The 21157-nt window shown below is 45.8% G+C and overlaps 2 protein-coding genes across 2 annotated transcripts; one reads left to right on the top strand and one right to left on the bottom strand.

The window, feature by feature from the left end:
- The first annotated feature begins 6 nt into the window (after window positions 1-6).
- On the top strand, window positions 7-1502 carry ugcg (UDP-glucose ceramide glucosyltransferase). The gene is made up of 2 exons (XM_029259577.1): window positions 7-150; window positions 332-1502. Exons 1-2 carry the CDS (start codon window positions 82-84, stop codon window positions 500-502), a joined length of 240 nt encoding a protein of 79 aa, XP_029115410.1. The 5' UTR covers window positions 7-81; the 3' UTR covers window positions 503-1502.
- A 2320-nt stretch (window positions 1503-3822) lies between these two features.
- Window positions 3823-20436, bottom strand: susd1 (sushi domain containing 1). Its single transcript, XM_029259735.1, is given in 17 exon segments — window positions 3823-4118; window positions 4235-4328; window positions 4528-4567; window positions 4972-5227; window positions 5455-5548; window positions 5798-5993; window positions 7287-7381; window positions 9696-9860; window positions 12021-12200; window positions 12717-12836; window positions 12839-12895; window positions 15255-15434; window positions 18328-18507; window positions 18621-18773; window positions 19283-19438; window positions 19901-20038; window positions 20370-20436. Coding segments are annotated over 17 exon segments (2190 nt in total). The 3' UTR covers window positions 3823-4099.
- Between the last annotated feature and the right edge of the window lie 721 nt (window positions 20437-21157).

Raw genomic sequence — 21157 nt, 5'->3', positions numbered from 1 at the left:
CATCTGCGAGCCCATCGCTGAGTGCTTTGTGCAAGTCTCCTGATTGGCTGGGCCGCTCATCACGTATTCAACTGGGACATCATGGTCTTCTTCCTGTGCCACTGCCTTGCATGGTTCATCTCAGACTACATACAGCTGCAAGGCATTCAGGTGCAGTGTGTGTGTGTGTGAGCGAGCAGGAGAACTTGCGAAAAAGCGCCCTTCGCTTTTCTCTTGGTCCCTGGGTGCCATGTGAAAAACACACGAGGCCTTGTCTTGTGGAATCCACAGAGTCCTCCTTTGGTCAGCATGACACTATATTGCCCCTCTGTTGATTCCTCCTTCCACTCAGGGGGGACCCCTGGCCTTCTCGAAGCTGGACTACGCGGTGGCCTGGTTCATCAGGGAGTCCATGGCCATCCAGATCTTCCTCTCGGCCCTGTGGGACCCCACGGTACGATGGCGCACGGGCCGCTACCGCTTGCACTGCGGCGGGACGGCCGAAGAGATCCTGGACGTGTGACCTGTGAGGCTGTGGCGGCCCGGCAGAAACATAATGCCTTCAGTAGGAAGAGCAGCAGCGATGAGCAGACCCTGTGAGAGACTCGAGCTCCGGGATTTCCACGTTCCTTTGAGATGTTTTTCCTTTACGATACTTCTTGTGTAGTTGTTGTTTTGAGGGACACAACTTTGCATACGTGTACATTTGTTTTAACCAGACAGATGGAAGAAAGAAGTTGGTTAACAGGTGTGGGAAGAGAGAGACACACACACGCATGTTTTAGCATCACAGGTGTCCCCACCCTGGGCCTCTTTTCTCTGGATGTCTAGGTGATACAAAGAGCAGACCATCATTCCCTGCAGCTGCACAAAGACAATGGAGAGCCGTTCCTGTTACTTCTGTTTAGTGCACACCGTTTTGTCTTCAGATGTTTGATCACCTTTTTCATTTTTTTTTAAGATTTATTTATTTGTCTCCCACTGTATTTGTTATGTTTTTTACAACAACATTCTTTAGACGTACTGTAGGAGTAAGGCAGTTGGTTTAGTTAGAACAAGTTAGGATTGTATGTAATTTTATATGTATGAGTGTGTGTTATGGTATAAATGGAGCCATAAGGTGAACCTTCATTAATATGAATGTTGACCATTTTTATTTGAACTGTTTTAATAAAATTATCAGTTGGAGAAATGAAGTCCTGTGAGCACAACCACCATTTGTTTTCTACAAAAACTTTGTATTTTTAAAGCCCCTATTATTACCAACAAACCATGAAAAAGTGCAGGACCGATCTCCCAAATTGTGGTTCCATTTGTGTGTGCATGTGTGTGGACACGCGTGGCGCAAATTCAAGCTTCCATTCTCATTTGTATTCATGGCAAGGAGGCGTAAAGCGCACTGTTTATATTCAGCCAGTATGTAAGTGAACTCTTTCAATGTGACCCATATGATGAACTCAATGTAAATAAGTGAGCGATTCCTGTCTGGTATATAAAGTATGTTCTCTCAAAGCTGCACCTCATTTATGTGAAGTGTTACTGTCTATCGAGGTAGAGATTGACAGCCGCTGTGGAATTCAGGGTTTGTTCTGAATTAGCCCTGTCTGCTATGGAAATATGCAAACAAGTCACTTGTATCTCAAAGTGAGAGAACTTAGTTCAGCAAGAATTCGAGTCCAACACCTCAGTTTACCTCCACTCACAGCTCATAAAAAAAAAAAAGTATCAACACCAAAGTTTGACACATTTTGTGTATCTGCTACAACCATGTTGCTGGTTCACATCCCTCCAGTAGCTCGTACAGAAGTGGCTTTCAAATGGCAAATACACCAATAATCATAGCAGATGGTGTTGGACTCACTGAGAGAAGTGGTGCTCAAAGAGATGGGTTCAAGACCCTCCTTCATTGTAGGATGGATTCAGTAGCTCTGAGGCACACAGAGCAGGGTTATAACTTTGTGTTGGGAGCAGCAGACAACTGAATGTGTCATTACTTGCAAGCTCTTAGTTTGTTTGCTTTAGTAATTTTGAAATTCCACAACTTCTGAAGACTGATCCGGTACCAACCAGCAATTAAAAAAAGTCAAGTTCTAATATGCTCAGCAAAATGACACAAATCTAATATGAACCCTAATCCATTGCTGATTTTAAATTAACACCAAAGACAAATACATGCTATTTACACACCTGGACATGGCCATCAGGGACCAGTAATAGCTTAAAGTTTTAACAGACCTACAGAACATGCTGTTGTAAGTGCTGTGTGCACAATTATGCAATTTACAAGTCAAGTGGCCAATAAGCAAATGATCAGCATTTAATTGTATTGTCGTAACTTACTTGGATTCCTTCGTCTTCTCAATTCTCTGCTGAACATCATCAGGTCCCCTCTTTCTCCTTAGCAGTCCTGTCTATGCTGTTAGAATTAGCAATCCAGTTAAACCGTGCCGTTGACGCAGCCTTGCCAGCAAATCCGTCCGCCGATTTTATCAAGGCAACTGCATTCATCTTTAAGCATTGTTTTCTTTTTCTTAAGTTCCTCCATTCCACTCAAAGCACTTTCTCTTTTGAGAAACCCTACTTGCTCCTTTCCTCCTCAAGGCAGACCATGTAACATCGCCTTTGCTCTTTCTCAAAATGTAACAGTTGCTGTCAATGTTCACTTTGAGCACCCTGCTGATAGAGCAAATATGATTGTCAATAATACTCTGGGCTAAAATTCAGCTAGAACTCGTTGCATAACTTCCCAACCATAGGTTCATTATTAATAGAAAAACAGCTCGTCCATGTGAGAGAAAGCAACAGACCGCAGCATACGGGCCATATCTCTGAGCATCTGGAGTCAGCCATGTGTCAATGAACCGGATATCCACTCTGACACTTGACTAAAAGTATCCGAACTCTGATGGGTTTCCTTGCCACAGTGGTGTCGAACTCACCAAACTGTTATAGAACGTGGCCACATTTATCTGGGTTCACTTCTGTGACTTCAGCAAAGTTCTTGCACACTTTTCAAGTCCCCTCTGCACTTCTTAGTATCACAGATCATGAGCGGTCTGCAGGTCCAAAGCAGATGTGCACCAAACAAGTGTGGACTTGATAGGCACTTTCGAGCCATTGCACTCAAGATATTTCTAGTCTTTTTCAAACTGCACTTCCTGTAGTTTGATCACTTTATCAACAGCAGTTGTTTAAAAAATACAAATCTAACATCAACACCTTTCGTACCGCAGAGGATTGAACCCAGACTGAAAACCGTCAAGGAGCTCATTTTAGGTAAGGAATGCAGATGATTGGTTATAGGCTGGATATTCTGGAGGGAGAAGAGACTCTTCCAAAGTTCTGGACAGAGTTTTGGGTCAAGAGAGGTTCTCTTTAACAGTGAGGGCACTTTTGAAGGCAGAACGGAAGCAACCAGAGGGGAGCCAGGAGTTGATAGGAGCAATAAATATGTTGCTGAGGAATGGCCTGTAGGAAACACTGAAGGTGAAGGGATGGGATTGAGAGAGCAGGTGGTGGATCTGCGTGATACCAGGAGGTCAGTGTTCACCAGTGTTCTCTTTGTGGGACTCAAATGCAGGTTCATCACTGTCAAAATCCAAAAGACAGGAAAAATCTGCAGATGACCGGGAGCTGTGAACGAATGCAGGACATTTAAACATGAAGACAAAAATCGGCTTTTTTTTCTCCTGATCTATGCCGGAAGACACTTTCACTTTATCTTTCTTGCAGTGAAAGATCTCAAAGTCTGTGGATAAAAGCCTCTTATCCAAAGCATTATTATTATGCTCAATATGCATTAATATTTGCTGATGGATTTCAAGCAACAACAGATGATTCTTCAGAATCTGAAACCAGCACTATTAGCAAGTTACAGTGTCAGTGTTAAAGAGCACAGCTATACTACATTAAAGGTGAACAATACCCTGGTAACCAAAGAAGAGGAGAGAAGGGCTACACATTTAGGTAACTATCATTTATGAAGAAGTATGAATTAGGGCAGAAGTAAATGGTGTACAAAATTCCAAAAGCACATTAAGCAGAGAGCTTTTACGGCGTTTGTGTATCTGAGCATCGGAGGAGACGCTACAATGGAAGAAGAGCTGTTCAGGTGTCTCTTTCATGTCTTCTTACAGTACCTGATGGAAACAACATCCTGAATTACACACACTTCACATGCACATCATGCTTTTATCGGCGCTACTTTGATTTGTCACCACAAAGCAATCATTCTGTTTCGAAGAGCAACTCTTACCAGGTGTATGAGTGCACTAAGAACAGAACCAAGGCCACCAGTCCCACGAAGCCTCCTGCTATTAGCGTTGTAGACTGTATAATGTAGGACATCCCTGCACAGGAGAGATTTAGTCAAAAGTACCGTCGTGGGAGCAGCCAGTGTTTGGGGGGGGGGGGTTGGGGGCGCTATACGAGTTCCTTACAGTGTCACATCTACGATTTACTGATGTTCAAATTGTGATCATGATTTCTACAGCTACATTTCATAGAGAACACAGCTGTTAAAACGAAGAAGGAAGAGAAACCTCTTACCCCTTACTTTGGCCCAGATAACACAGGACTGCCTTCTAACCTGCAAGATTCATGCACAAAAAACTTGAAATCCCGAGCAGCATTTGGGCAATTCGTGCCATGCCAACAGTCAGTGTTGTACCGAGTGCAAAGCAAAAATATTGCATGGAGCAATGTCACATGTTCAAAACAAGACATTTTATCCAAGAGTTGACACAAACATCAGCGGAAGTCTGTGCAGAACACACTGTGCTTACTGTTTTTGGGAAGTGTTACAATCTTGCTGTTTGGTTTGCATATGAAAGTGCACACACAAGGACAGCTAGGCAGGTAATCTACTGATCCCGACACGACTGCTACAACTGTTGAGTGCGACGCGTCGTGAACGAGGGAAGCGGACCTCGCATTTCTTCCACAGCCGGTGCGTAAACTGTCACGCGACCGGAGACTCGCGGGAGCTCTCACCCCTGCCCACTGGCTGACGGCACGCAGGATGACATAGTAGTCTCCGCCAGGCTGCAGAGGGGCATTGTAGTACCCCCCGTAGTGCCGCTCGTCTCCAACGGTGAAGTGCACCTCAGTCCCGACATCGGCCAGGCTGATCTGGGCCGTCACGTAGGCCTGGCAGGGCTCCCCGCAGTCGTAGAAGTGCGGGGCACCGGGAGACGAGCAGTCGAACACCACCGTGCCCGTGAGAGGCAGCACAAACACCTGGTACACACTGGGACAGGGGGCTCCTTAGGGAGCTCAGGCAGGACCAACCGACCGATGAGCAAATACCAGCAGCTTTTAAACAAATTCATCTTCAAGTAAGAAGATCTCGCAACACGTTTAGCAGAACCTGACACGAGCGGCGCGATTTCCCTCGGATCTCGGCCGCGGAAAAAGGCGCAATTCTCTTGGTTCGGTTCGCATTCTCCAGCCGAGGAACACGACGACGGGTCCCACCTGATGCGGTCCAACGTGTGGACGACTCTGCGGAGCCACAGGGTGGGGAAGGGGCTCTCCACGTCTCGGAAAATGACGTCGGGAGGCGGAGGGGCTGGAAGAGAACGCAGCCAGAAATACTTGGTGTCCAGGCACGTGTGTGACCTCACAGCACACAGCTGAAAACCTTGGGCCTCAAAGACCTCAGCCACTGGCTGTGGGCCCCGTTGTGTCTGGCTGGATTTGAGTACAATGAGCAGAAGCGACCGATACCACTGTTTCTTCCAGTTAAAATGTCAGCGTGCTTCCAAGTGTGATTTTGCACGAGACCTTGGGGACGTTTTAAGGGAAACGGACTTTCTACCTCGAACGGAAGTGCTGGTGGAAACGCAGAGGGAGAAGCGGGACGACAGCACTGTCACGTTGATGCTATAGTTGGTTCCTGGCAGGAGATTCAGGCAGAGTTCCAGTCTACTGGCCCCTGAGACGAAATCCTTCCCCCCGAGGTGCTGGAAGAACCTATCGTAGACCCTGGACCCTACGAATGAACCTGGTTCACAGGACAGGTGTCACTCATACAACATAAAACACGATGGTAATTAGTAAGTTGATGTTCATTTCATGTTTCGTTTTAAATTTATAGCTCATCTGACTCTTCTCCAGAGCAACTTGCCTTTTACTACATTTACATTTATTCATTTCACAGACGCTTTTCTCCAAAGCGACTTCCAATGAACTCTGTGTAGTATTATCAACTCACACACCTTATTCACCGCAGTGACTTACACTGCTAGATACACTGCTTACAATGGGTCACTCATCCGTACATCAGTGGCGTGCGCACACACGCACGCACGCACACTGTCACTCACACACTATGGGTGAACCTGAACAGCATGTCTTTGGAGTGTGGGAGGAAACCGAGCACCCCACAAGGGGAACATGCAAACTCCACACAGACTAAGTGGAAGTCGAACCCACGTCCTCTCGCACCACCCAGGCGCTGTGAGACTGCAGCGCTACTTGCTGTGCCACCCATATATACTGCTTTGTACTGTGGTATCAGACAAACTGACAGTACTTTAAATCAGTGTCTGCATCCAAATGTCTCCTTTTATGATGTAATGAACCCTGTGTTTTCTCTGAGATGAATGTTGCTTTGAGGAAAAGCATCTGCCAAATGAATAAATGTAAATGTAAGCTAGTAGCAAAGCGAGTAAGGGAACAGAAAAAAGAGATGCCAGCATATTATTTATATCAAGTGATTTTCAGCATGTGGATTTTATGCTTTCCAGAGGAATTGAGATTTTTTTTTTTTTTTAAAAACAAAAAAAGGCAGGAGTTTTGCATGACTGGAGAAAAAATGGGCAAATGTTTCATGGCTCACAAGTACATTATTATTCCCATTTAATTAACAGAAATGAGTTTGTTTTGAAAGAACTTACTTTTAAGCACATTTCCAGGAACAGACCATGATAATTACCTACAGTCTGCGCACAGCACCATCATACCACTCATACTGTCCAAGTAGGACTGATGAATGTACGCATTTGCTTTTCTTATGTTTTGTAAGGCAAGCTTTGCTTGCAACATTTTTTACAACATAAAATACTATTATTTATGGCCTGAATGATTATTTATGGGCATTTTCTGTGTGAGTCTACAACAGAAGCACGTTAGGAAAGGCCGTGACACATCGAGTTGACAGCAGGACTCGAGTGGCAGTCACACAAAGGGTCCCTGTTTCTTTCCCTTTCTTAAAAATGAAAAAGAAAACGAGAGAAAAAGAAATATTACAGTGTGCGGTATTATGAGCGCTGAACACAGGCACTGTACGAATGGAAACTACTCACCTTGTATTCTTCCTGCTCTCCAGAATAGACATTTGCTTTCCATCGCACACAATGTTCGTTATAAACCTCCAGCTTCCTGATGGCTGGCTTCACCTCTGTGCATTCAAAAGGGATTTGTGCTCAGGAATATATATACATATACAGTACACGCACGCACGCCGCACGCGCACACACACAGTGAATTCAGAAAGCACTCAGCCCTTCACTCAAATTATTTTTTTATGTTGCAGATGACAAAGCAAAGAAATTTTTTAAATAAATGTTTGTATTAAAATAAATGTCATATTGACAAGTATTCAGCTCCATTACTTAGGTGAAGCCCCTTTGGCAGCGATTACAGCCTCGAGTCTTCTTGGGCATGACGCAACAAGCTTTGTGCACCTGGATTTGGGTGTTTTCTGCCACTCTTCTCTGCAGATCCTCTCAAACTCTCCGTCAGGTTAGATGGGGACCTTTTCAGGTTTTCCAGAGATGTTCAGCTGGGTTCAAGTCAGGGTTCTGGCCAGGCTACTCAAGGACATTCACAGAGTTGTCCCTAAGTCACTCCTGCGTTGTCTTTGCTTCAGGCTTCGGGTCACTGTCCAGTTGGAAGGTGAACATTTGGCCCAGTTTGAGGTTCCGTGTGCTCTGGAGCAGATTTTCATTAAGGACACCTCTGTACTTTGCTCCATTCAGCTTCCCCTTAACCCTGACTAGTCTGCCAGTCCCTGCTGCTGAAAAACAACCCCACAGTATGATGCTGCCACCACCACACTTCACCATTGTGATGGTATTTGTCCAGAGATGATGCTTGGAATTGAGGCCAAACAGTTTGGTTGGTTTCTCACATAGGTGCCTCTTTGCAAACTCGAAGTGGGTCTCCGTGTGTCTTTTACTGAGGAGAGGCTTCAGTCTAGCCACTCTGCCATAAAGCCCAGACTGGTGGAGTGCTGCAGTAACGCTCTCCTTCTGGAAATTTCTCCCATCTCCACATAGGATCTCTGGAGAGCAGCCAGTGACCACTGGGCTCACTACTCACCAAGGCCCTTCTACCCCAATTGCTCAGTTTGGCCAGGCAGCCAGCTCTAGGAAGAGTTGTGGTTATTCCAAACTTCTTGCATTTAAGAATTATGGAGGCCACTGTGCTATTAAGAACCTTCAATGCGGCAGAATTTCTTTGTAGCCTTCCCCAGGTCTGTGCCTCTATACAAACCTGTCTCTAAGTCTTGCAGAAAATTCCTTTGACCTCACGGCTTGGCTTTTGCTCTGATACACGTTGTCAACTGCGGGACCTTACATGGACAGGTGTGTGCCTTTCCAAATCATGTCCAATCAATTGAATTTATGACAAGTGGACGCCAAACAGGGTGCAGGAACATCTCAACGATGATCAACAGAAGTGGGATGCACCTAAGATAAATTTCAAATGTCATAGCAAAGGGTCTGAATACTTATGTCAATGTGATATTTCAGTTTTCATTTTAAAAAATTTGCAAAAATGTCTAAAATTCTGTTTTGGGTTTGTCATTACATCGTGATGAGTATAGATTGATGAAGGGAAAATATTAATTTAAATTATTTTAGCATAAGGCTGCAAAGTAAAAAAAAAAAAAAAAAAGTGAAAAAGCAAAGGGGTCTGAATACTTTCTGAATGCATTCTATATACGTGTGTATGTTCAGCGTGAGCTTGAGAATGACCCGTGTAACTGGAATTCATTGGCACAGAATTAGCACTTCTACAAGGAGCTCCTCGCACCCTTTCACTCCAGTTTGCTCAGTAAAAACTACTGTCAGCCAGAAAAAACTACAGTCTGCAGCCAACAATCCACACAAACTTTTTATCACTTTTTCTTCCCTCCTTTGCCCTCCTCCTTCCTCCTCCCTTAATATTGAAAATTTTGCCTTGTTCTTAAGAGACAAAGTAAATTCCGTTAACAAGTTCTCAGCATCCAGCCATCACTGTCACAGGGTCAACTCTGACCTGCTCTCACATAGACCCACCAGCTGCTCCCTCGAACTGCTCCTTCTCCGCTCCTGCAGCCCATTTCCCCACAACTTATTTCTTTTATTTCTTCTCCCATCATTAAATCCTCGCTATCCTCTAGTTGCTTCCCATCTGCCTTCAAAACTGCCTTTCCCTCACTGCACAATCACTCACTACACCCCAACCAGACTGCTATGCTTCTCCACATTTGCCCGCAAAATCTTAAATTCTTGGATTTTGGCTCCAATGTGGTGGAATGAGCTCCCCTGTCACTCACAACTGTTGAATATCTCTCTACATTCAAGAAGAGTCTCAAAACTCATCGCTTTTGGACACTTCTCTCTGGAACTCCTATCCACTCCATGTGAATATAAATGTGACTGTAAAAACAAAGCAAGTGTACACGCTGACTGTGGAAAGGGTTAGAGTTCAGTGTGAGGAGGTACCTCTGCAGTGCAGGCTGGCTGCTAGCCACTTGCCGCTGTTGTCGCACCAGGACACATTGCTGCCCCGGTGGCGGCGATACCCCTCCTGGCAGCGATGCAGTGCCATGGTGCCATTCTGCCACAGAACCACGGTATGGACCAGCGTCGGGGCGGGTCCACAGAGAGCTGGAGGTGGACAGAACACTGGATGAATCTTCTGATAAGAAACCCCTCTTTTCCATAAGGCACGGGGTGTGTTTGCGATGTGCCAGGCAGCGGACTTTGTAAAAATAATTTATGAAACACCCACCTGAACGTTCGGGCCGCCAACGCTGTTACCATGTTATACACTACATACAGTACTGTGCATTTTGAACACGGTGGTTAAACAAAGCCAAAAAGAAGGTTCCCCTGTCTGCCCTCACTCATTCACTTACCAGATCACTTTCTAACATTTTTGCAGATTATCAATTCCTCCCCTGCCCACAGGCCCTGTTCTTGGCACCAATTTGACAATATATTTCTTGTACAAGAATTATTTCACTTACACTTTCATCACAATTTTCCCTGCAATTAAGTCCTATATTTACTATTAACCAGAAAATACTCTAGAAACAAAGGATGAAGGCTTGAGGGCGGCAAACACATAAATTGTGAAGTTCAAAAAATGAAAGCAAGTTTATTCCTCAACATGTGGACTTTTCAGTGGTGCTACTCAGAGGCAATAAGTCATGAATGCTTTGTTCAACAACTTATGACCCCTGGTAACCAAGGGGGAGGGCTGCCTCGGACCCGGGACCTGGGCTGGACTTTCTGCAGGGAGTGGTACAGAGGGGGACTCTAAAGAATCCCCTGTCCATCATGGACAATGGAGTCTCAAGCCTGTGGACCCCACCGTGGACCAAGAGAGGAGCTCCTTCAGCACCGCTGGTGGTCCAGGTGTCCAGCAGAGCGCATTGGAGTCCACACCGAGTCCCCCTGCTGTCAGGCTGCAACAGAGCTCCGTTCTTTTTTCATTTGCCTCCACGGTGCCGGTCTGTCTTTCTGGGTAACTTAACTGACACATAACCTACCGTCTTTCCCAGCGCGTCAAGCTCTCCCTGCCTATTGGTGCCAAGGGGCCCTTTAGCCTTGGATTCGCAGAGGTTTTCTATCTTATTCCAGCCTTGGGCATCTCCCCCCTACGACTCTTTTAACTGTATAGCAAAAACTGATGTGTTTATAATTTTGCTACTGATCCCAGGCTCTTCATTGCTCTTGTACCTTTGCTGAAGTTTCTGAGATCACATTAGATCATCTATTGGCTCTGTGGGGCAACCAAGCAGTAAAGCACAATATAGAAATAACTTGAGCTGAAGAGGAAAAAATGTTACCTTTGCAAATTAAAGTTACTTCCTCCATTTCCTGGATGCAGCGCAAGCTGAGTGGCTGTCTCCCCTCTCGCGGTAAAACCCCTCCTTGCATGTGTAATGGACCAGACTTCCCAGCTGGGACACGTTGCCCCATGCATGTCTGTGTTAGGTAAGGCAGCTGGTGGCCCGCAGTCAATTTCTGCTGAATACAGAACTGGGAGTTACAGGGAGCAGAGAGCACCCCTGTGCTGCGGGTTCGCCGGGTGCCGCCGGCAAGACAGCAGGACTGCGGGTCTCGCCACAGCCACACACTTCCAGCCTCTGCCATCAGACCTGTCCAGCTGATACAGAATACCATGGTACGAGTTGTGTTCGACCTACCAAAGTGTTCCTATGTATTCCTCCCACCTCTCTGTGCTGCCTTCCTATAGCTGCCTGGATCATATTCAATACTCTGGTTACAGTTCACAAAAGGATCAATGGACCTGCTCCTCGATATCCACAAGACCTGATGATTTGCTACACGCCAACCAGGCTGCTGCTCTCCTCCACCTCTGTCCACTTGGTGGTTCCATGCACAACATATCCAAAATCAAAAGCGCAAAGATTTTTGCTTCAGGCTCTGAAGTGGTGGAATGACCTCCCCCTCTCACTCATAACTGCTGAATTTCTCTACATTTAAGAAGGGTCTGAAAATTCACCTCTTTCGGAGTCATTTCTCCCCAGTGTCTTGAGTGCTCCATAAATGTTTATGTGCTCGTTATATTTAATAATGCTGAATAATTTGTTTAATAATGGAAAACCTATATGCAGCTATATTATTACAATTTAAAGTTATACGTAAATAGTGTCAACACATTTTCCTAGTTTTATAGTAAAGCTGGAGAGTAAATAACCTAAAACATTTATATAAGGTGAGCACAACATTTGGCTACCCTCTAACGATAAGGACGAGAAACAGCTGACAAAGAGGAGCTGCTGTTAGCGGCCATACCTGTACAGATCATCGCCGCCCTGCTCCAGCTCCCCCTAGAGGTACAGTGTGAAGAATTGCCTGTCCCAGCGTTATAGAATCCCTCGTGACAGCGGTACTGCACCTCGGCACCCATCCCGGTGGCCTGACCCCGCAACACGGCAGCGTGGGGGACGGAGGGCGGCTCACCGCAGTCCACCTCTGGGGAGGGAATCAGCGACACACCGTCATCACACACTCTACAGGGGACACGACGCTCACCAACATCTTCATATGGCAGTCCCTGAGCCCCTAAATACTCACACTCCAAACTTTACAGTAAATAGTGAAAGCAACAGTAAGCGAAATTAAACAACGTACCATTCGTCACTAAGAAATAATCTGTTTCTCCTGTATGTATAGCTACTGTAGAAGTGTAGCTCATCAGTACCTAGTTTAAATGTAGTTGGACAAAATTAGGTAGATGCAGAGGATGTGAATGTAAATGTACAGTATGTGACATGTATCTGAATTAATGGATACAAATTCTGGAGGTACCGAGATTATCGTGGAGTAACTGATGTAAGAAACAAAGAGCTGGTGTAGCTGAGGTGCACGGAGACTAATGACAAATGAAACAAAGAAAGAAATTCTGACTTTAAGGTAACCTCTGAAGCTGTCGGCATCTCCACACCAACTGAACCGTAAGAGAGAGAACGAAACAAGTTCACCTGATACCTTGACAGAGCATATTTACATGGTCCCAGGAACCGTTAGAGGTACAGTGTGAAGAATTGCCTGTCCCAGCGTTATAGAATCCCTCGTGACAGCGGTACTGCACCTCGGCACCCATCCGGTGCCCTGACCCCGCAACACGGCAGCGTGTGGGACGGAGGGCGGCTCACCGCAGTCCACCTCTGGGGAGGGAATCAGCGATGCATTAAGCTTGGGCCGGCTCTACCCGTGCGCTTATTGTGTCTCTAAGGCCGATTAGAGAGTCGAGTTCTTTGCCTGCAACGCTGGTTCTCTAGACACAGACTAAGCCTGGTCTGTGACTATAAAGAATTCTCTTTGGCAGTGCCCCAGTGACAGTGTTATTCAGCGGAAGTATCACAATCGTGTGTGTCCATAAAAGCCTCGCTTAAGTGTCACATTCACTGTTTACACACTGATCCGTGGCCTGAGACGCAGTGTCACAGGTTAAAGTGAAGAGTCAGCAAAATAATTGCAGGAGCCCTTCCAAATATATTTGAAAGATAATTGGGTGACTCCACATATAATGTTTCTTTGTTGTTGCTTTAGTTTTTACGTTGCTGTGGACCAGTGCAGCTGTTTCTCCATATGAAAAAAAGAGAACAAATATCTAAAACACATTTGCTGGATGGATTTAATCATTTTCCTGCAATAATTTTGCCTTATTCATCTAATGTGACTGCTTCCATTCATTTTAATAACTTATGCATGCATCTGATGTAGAAACACACTAAAAATATACAGTGAATGACATGGCTGTAGCAGCCAGAAGTAGATACTTACTATCTGACATACTAATAATATATAACATATCAATTTTCTCCTTGAAATAGGTGGGGAGGTTGTGAAGCAGGTGACATACAGTGATGTGAAAAAGTGAGTACACCTCTAGGTTAATTTCTCCTTAAGTGACAAATTATCCTCTGGTGACTAAAACAGATGCAAATGATTTGCTACTTAATAGACAACAGCTTTAAGGGCCCAGTTTTGCAGAAAGATGAGAAACTTGCTTTGGTTTTGAAGTAACCACATTGCTGAGAAGAAATACTTCACACCAAGGTGTACAAAGCTGTCAGAGAATCTAAGCTGAAAAGCCTGGAAAAGGTGCAAAATCATTTCAAATGATCTCCAAGACAAAGCATCATTCTGCTGTGCAAAAAAATTTGCTAACAGAAAAAAAACGAGATCACTGGCAGTCTTGAAAAGCAGGTCGCCCCACCAAATTTAGCCCACATGATGAGTGAGCAATCCTGCAAGATGTCTCCAAAAACTCCAGATTACCAGCAAAGGAGCGACAGGCACATCCTGCCACAGTCAACATCCATGTGCTCAAGCGGACATTCAGAAAGAGGTTCAACATACTTGGTCTGCATGCAAGACTGAGACGAAAGACACTTCTGCTGTCAAAAAACACAAAAAATATATCTCCAGTTTTCTGGAGATCACCTGGGTGTAGAGCATGACCTCGGGAACAATATGGTCTGGAAGAACAAGTCAAAGGAATTATTTACCTGCAAAGCCAGATACCATGTTTGCTGGAAGCCAAACACTGTTTGAACATGAGAACCCCATGCCAACTAAAAACAAATATAGCGAAATGGTGGTGGGAGCATTATGATGTGGGGCTGCTGTTTCAGGGCTTGGGCAGCATGGCATTAATGAGTCAACTGTGACTTACATAATGTACCACAAAATACTGGAACAGAATGTGAAGCTGTCTGTGAAAAAAAAAATTGAATCAAAAATAAGTCTTCCAACAAGACAAAGTCTTCAAACCTCTCACAGCTGAAGCATTTCTGTGTGAAGAATGGGGCAAAAATGCTCCCAGTCAATGTAAAAGACAGACTTACAAAAACAACTCACATGGTCATATCTGCCACAACACTGAATCCAGGTGTGTACTCACTTTTTCCACTCAACGAAACTGCATTTCTGTTTCATTGTATTGACTAAACAATTGCAAAGGACAAATTTCAAGTGTTACTTGTTAATTAGTTAAGTATGAAGGATTAGTATTAGAATTGTACGAGTATACAAGATTAATATGGTATCTTGAATGCCCATGCTGAGCTGGGGATTCAAGACACTATATAGCAACAATATCATTATGATTTGTAAACTGGTTTAGAGTCATCTAATCTAGAATGGCCGGGGGGAGCAGCCACTGGCCCTTGGACCCCAAGAGGTTTTTTTCTCCCTCGATTTTCAGTTGGGAGTTTTTGTTCCTTCCCTCCGTAGCCAGTACTATATCATTATAGTCAGTAGTCAACTGTCTTGTATGTGATGTGTTTGTTTTTCTGGCCTCATGCCTGTGTTCAGCGCTCTGTGTCACTGCGTGAGAAGAGCTCTATAAAAATACACTGAAATGAATAAAATAAATTGGTTATTTGCTGACTTTGTAAATATATCAGAGAAAGTATATTTAAAAAAAAAAAACCTGACTTTAAGGTAACCTCTGAAGCTGTCGGCATCTCCACACCAACTGAACCGTAAGAGAGAGAACAAAACAAGTTCACCTGATACCTTGACAGAGCATTTTTACAGGGTCCCAGGAACCGTTAGAGGTACAGTGTGAAGAATTGCCTGTCCCAGCGTTATAGAATCCCTCGTGACAGCGGTACTGCACTCCGGCACCCATCCCGGTGGCCTGACCCCGCAACACGGCAGCGTGGGGGACGGAGGGCGGCTCACCGCAGTCCACCTCTGGGGAGGGAATCAGCGACACACCGTCATCACACACTCTACAGGGGACACGACGCTCACCAACATCTTCATATGGCAGAGTCCCTGAGCCCCTAAATACTCACACTCCAAACTTTACAGTAAATAGTGAAAGCAACAGTAAGCGAAATTAAACAACGTACCATTCGTCACTAAGAAATAATCTGTTTCTCCTGTATGTATAGCTACTGTAGAAGTGTAGCTCATCAGTACCTAGTTTAAATGTAGCTGGACAAAATTAGGTAGATGCAGAGGATGTGAATGTAAATGTACAGTATGTGACATGTATCTGAATTAATGGATACAAATTCTGGAGGTACCGAGATTATCGTGGAGTAACTGATGTAAGAAACAAAAAGTTGGTGTAGCTGAAGTGCACGGAGACTAATGACAAATAAAACAAAAAGTTACAACATTTTCCAATAACGTTAAGGGCAGCTGGTAGCACAGCGGGTAGAGATGCTGCTGCCTTTGGATCCAAAGGTCACTGGTTCACATCCCACTTACTGCCGCAGAGCCCTTCAGTAAGGTACTTTACCAGCTGTTTAAATGTGTAAATAATTGTAAGAAGCTTAACTGTCATTTTAGAGAAAAATGACAACTGAACAAGTAAACATGATTGTCACTTGGAAAATCTGAAAATAACGTTATGTGAAACCACTGAAGCTGTTGGTATGTCCACAACCAATCGACTTACTGTTGTAAGGAAAAAAAGTACCTGCAGCCTCTGGAATTATCAGGATTCCTAAAATCGGATGTAAATTTTATCTTTATTATAATAGTGGATAAAGACCGTCTGATTGAACAAACTGTAAATTGCCATATCTTTACAAAACATTTTTTTAAATATTCAAGGAGAAAGAGAGATTACAGATGTGAAGCTCAAGGAAAGGGTAACTGGAAAGATGGTGATGTACTCAGGACTTCCAATCAATGAGGTGACACTCAGCTGTGGATTTAAAGTCTTCAGCTCTATAAAACAACCCCACAGCTTGGGTTACCTGCTCTTCAGAGATCTGATGAAATACAGCATGGCCTGATCAACAGAGGCTTCAGAGCACCCCAGAAGGAGATGTGTGAAAGGGCTTCCAAAGCATTTCTAAAGACCTGGGCCTCCATCAGTCCACAGACAGACACTTGAGCACAGGAGCTGGTGCTCTACAAACATCACTATAATAATGTGGTGCACACTGCTCAGGGAGGAGACAAAGAACCACAGAGAAACTCCAAGGATCTGTGGGCAACAACTGCACTTGTCAACATCTGGGCCCATGAGTCTACAGTAAGGAAAACGGTGAACAAGAATGGTGTTCATGGGACGCTACCATGTAGGAAAGCACTGCTCCCAGAAAAAAAAGTTCCTTCCCAGTTTGCTGAAGACCACCTGGATGTTCTACAACTCGACACTCTCATGGACAGATGAAACAACAGCTACGCTTTTTGGTAGAAGTTCACAGAATTGTTGGAGGAAACAAAACATAACACAAAACATCTGAACTGTAAAGTACGGCTGAAGGAGCATCATGGTGTGGAACATGCCCGAGCCTGGATGGCTTGCTATGCTATCAGTGACGTAACAATGGATGCCAGGTTGTATCTGGAAATTCTACAGGAGAATATCGGAACACCTGTTGGTGATGTGAAGCACAGAAGAATTTGAGACATGGAGCATGACAATGACCCAAAATAGCACAGAATCGCTGCTGTTTCAGGTTTGAGCTTCAGCTACAGAAAACATTTGGTTGAGGTTACTGCTGCTAAATGAGGTTTCACCCTGTACTGTTTGTTAAGTTTCTCTCTTGGTCCACTATTATGGTTTGTACAAAGATCGTACAACAAGTCAGAAACCATTCATGGAACATTTTAGAAAATTCGAAACGGTTCACAAACAACTTCTCACAACTGAAGAGAGAGAACCAAAACAAGTTCACCTGATACCTTGACAGAGCATTTTTACAGGGTCCCAAGTACCATTAGAGGTACAGTGTGAAGAATTGCCTGTCCCAGCGTTATAGAATCCCTCGTGACAGCGGTACTGCACCTCGGCACCCATCCCGGTGGCCTGACCCCGCAACACGGCAGCGTGGGGACGGAGGGCGGCTCACCGCAGTCCACCTCTGGGAAGGGAATCAGCAACACACTGTCATCACACACTCTACAGGGGGCACGATGCTCTCATTCACGCTCTTTTATCTTACTTGTGCATGACCTGCAGCCGAAAACTCATTCCCACTTTTATCACATTCAGATTTAGTGTTGTAAAGACGGATTTTTGTTATTAAAATAACTGGGCATCCAGCGACTACCAACCAGTGCCTGGTCACCCTACAAATCTGCCATGCCACGTTATGATGCATTAAATATGAGTAAAACCCTGTTAAGATATTTTATTTGCATGCAGCATATACCACTGTAGATAGTGTACAATGTGACCTGAACCAATAAACTGCACAGGGCTCAAGTGTGTCCATTACCATAGTCACTTATTCTGGCTGACCTTCCTCTTAAACACTTCCAAGGTGACATTACTCACTGCGGGAGAGTCCAGTGCTATGAGTCATTATTTAGCAGTGTAAAAACCAATGGGGGGCGCGGTGGCACAGTGGGTTTGGCCGAGCCCTGCTCTCTGGTGGGTCTGGGGTTTGAGTCTCGCTTGGGGTGCCTTGCGGTGGACTGGCGTCCCACCCTGGGTGTGTCCTCTCTCTCTCCAGCCTTACGCCTTGTGTTGCCGGGTTAGACTCCGGTTTGCCGCAGCCCCTGCTCGGGACAAGCGGTTTCTGTGTGTGTGTGTGTGTGTGTGTGTGTGTGTGTGTGTGTGTGTGTGTGAGAAAACCAATCTATCGAGAGGATGGCAAGAAAAAAAATTGTTCTTTACCTACACAGAGCAGACTGGGGCCATCCCAAAGACCCTGAGCTCCACACTGCATCAGCTTACTCCCAGTTTTCAAGAGAAATCCTTCCATGCAGTCAAAGCTCACCAAGCTGCCATAGCGTGTCCCCTCGGCAAAGAGCATGATGGCATTCCTGGGAGACGGAGGTGGACCGCAGTCAATGGCTGCAGACAAGAACATGCAGAACAATGTGAAGGCACCTGGCCCATCTTACAGCAACATAATTATTGATTATGCATTGCTGGAGATAAAGTGTGCTCGTCCATGGATCAAGTACCTTCACAGTAGGACGTGCCCCAGCCTGGCTGAAACGGTTCTGACCCATTCTGGATTCGATATCCCATCTTGCAGCGGCAGCTGAAACTGCCCCGAACGTTGCTGCAATTTGCTCCTTCCCCACAAATGTCCTGAACCTGACACTCATCAATATCTGCAACAGGAAGGAAGGGTTGGCATGACAAGGAGAGGAGCACCCTTACTTAGCCATCCTGTTTCGTACCATAAATACAGGAAATCATTGCAGACAGGCTGTCTGAGATCACGTACAGCTCCCTCTGCGCAGACAGGGGGGCCGTGAGCCAAATGGCCCTGCTGTGATACCCCGGTAACATTTAGGTAAAACCCTGCTGAAGAAAATGGGTAAAGCATCAGAAGCAACTAAGAAGTACAATGACTTCATCCAGGTCCTTACACAGTCCTTAACCACTGTGGTTAGTGTTGGGTCACTGTTTTACCAGCTGTTTGCACTCAAACAAGAGCAGAATGTCAAGATGAAGAAGAAAGAGGGATGCGTTCCTGTTGTCATTTTAGGAATGATTAAATACACACACCAACAGTGTCAGGTGGGGGGAAGGGGTGCGCTCTGACAAACGTCAGCAAGAAGCTCACTCAGCCGTCTGCTAGCGGGTTTGGCTGTCGCCGTGAGCGGCACCACCGTACCATCGCAAAAGGTGCCGTCGTTCGGGATGAACACGGTCATGTTGTTGGACGGCCTGTAGCCGCTCTCACACGTGCAGTAGAAGCTTCCATGGGTGTTGTGGCAGGCCGTGTGATCACCGCAGATATTTCTGGCACCAACCTGGCACTCGTCTTTGTCTGCGAGAAACAGAAGCACATGCTAAAAGTAGAAAGCAGAGGGAAAATACCATGTTCCATGCCAAAAAAACAAGTCTGGACAAACACTGAGCAACTGCAGGTGCAAAGGCTGTGAGGAAATAAATTTTGTTACCTTGAGCAGATGCAGATGAGCCTCAGGGCAAGACTAGTGTTTTGAATGCTGCAGACCAATGTCCTGCATAGGCTACTACAGTACTGGCTGTGTATATATGTGTGTGTGTGTGTGTGTGTGTGTGTGGTCTGCTGACATCCTCACACCTGTGCACATACTTTAGAAACAAAAGGAATACTGCTGATGCTCTTAATCCTCTAAAGTCTCTATGAAATTTAAATTTTCTATGACAGAAAGCCTCACAACAGTGCAACGCCAAGACCGTCGCTGTGGAATTAGCTGCTGCGCCAGCTGCGATTCAAGTGCCATCAGGCCGAAGCGCGACTCACCCTGGCAGTGCGTGCGCCCATTGCCCACGAACCCATACATGCAGTTGCAGGCTTTGCGGCCGTCCGCATTCACCTCACACGTGGCATTGACGTGGCAGGTGGAGCAGACATCCAGCGCGTCGCCGGACGCCCACACGTCTGGAAAACGGAGAGGCACACAGAGGAGCTGCGGCATTTCCTCCCCCATCAAGCACTGAGCTCAAACAAAACGATTTTGTACAACTGACTTACGGCTGAAAGCGATCAATTTTGCAGACAGTCTATCAGGAAGACCTGGCAATTTCGCACAAGTTACTTTTCAGGGTTTTTGAAAAATATCCAAAAGAAGTCAATGGAGACTAGTAATCTGCCTTTTTTCCCCCCTCTCGGGCGCATTTGATATGTAGGCCTGAGGTCGACCGACGTAATGGCACCCAGAGCACACGGAGAACCGCGCTCTCTGCGGTCACGGAGGGTCCGTGGAGCTCACCTGTGAAGGACGCGCAGGTGACAAGCAGCAGGGCAGCCACGCTCAGTGCTCTTCTCCTCCACCACATCGTGTCCATGCTGGTCTCTGGATCCTGTCAGATGCAGCGCAGCCTCTTGCTACGCCTCAGTGGCATCTCAGGGAGAAGCTGCCGTCTGTTTCCTGCCCTGGAGCCCCCGGCTGCTGAGTGCCGTTGATAACCAGGCGGGTCTCTGCATCCAGCCGGACAGGCGAGGACCTCGACCCTCTTTGGGCTGCAGTGTGTGTGACATCGGGAGCCCCTCTGCAGACGTGTTGTCAAGCTGAGGCTGCTGGGAACTCTCTGGGCTGATAAGAAGCTATAATTAGACACTTGGTGTGAGGCAACCTGCTTGGGCTCCTTGAAGGGACCCTTTTATTACTCTGATGAGGAAAAAATATTTAAGCATGACTTTAATTTCACTGGAAGCTCAAACAGGACAAACCGATCGGTTCGCTTCCTGAAGCTCCACTCTACGTTTGTGTCGCTCGCACCTTCGTCTCCAAACTGCTGGTTGTGCCACGCTTGGGTTCCACAGCTGTTTGCCACTGGTGATATACATCATACACTGGAGAGTCTGCCGAAGACGAGCGTGGAGAAACGCACACCTAACACATACTTACTGTCCTACTTTCCACAATATGACCAATAAAAGCACTGGGTGCAGAAGTGCTGTTACTCAAAAGCACACTGGTACATGTTAAATGCAGCAAATCCAGTGCTCTGCACCGCCTCCCGGGGCGGGTGGGCTTCCACATGGGGGGCCAAGATA

This window comes from Scleropages formosus, chromosome 17 (assembly GCF_900964775.1).
Source record: "Scleropages formosus chromosome 17, fSclFor1.1, whole genome shotgun sequence".
NCBI lineage: Eukaryota > Metazoa > Chordata > Actinopteri > Osteoglossiformes > Osteoglossidae > Scleropages > Scleropages formosus.
Note: the sequence above shows the minus strand (reverse complement) of the source record. Positions and strands in the feature narration are given on the sequence as shown.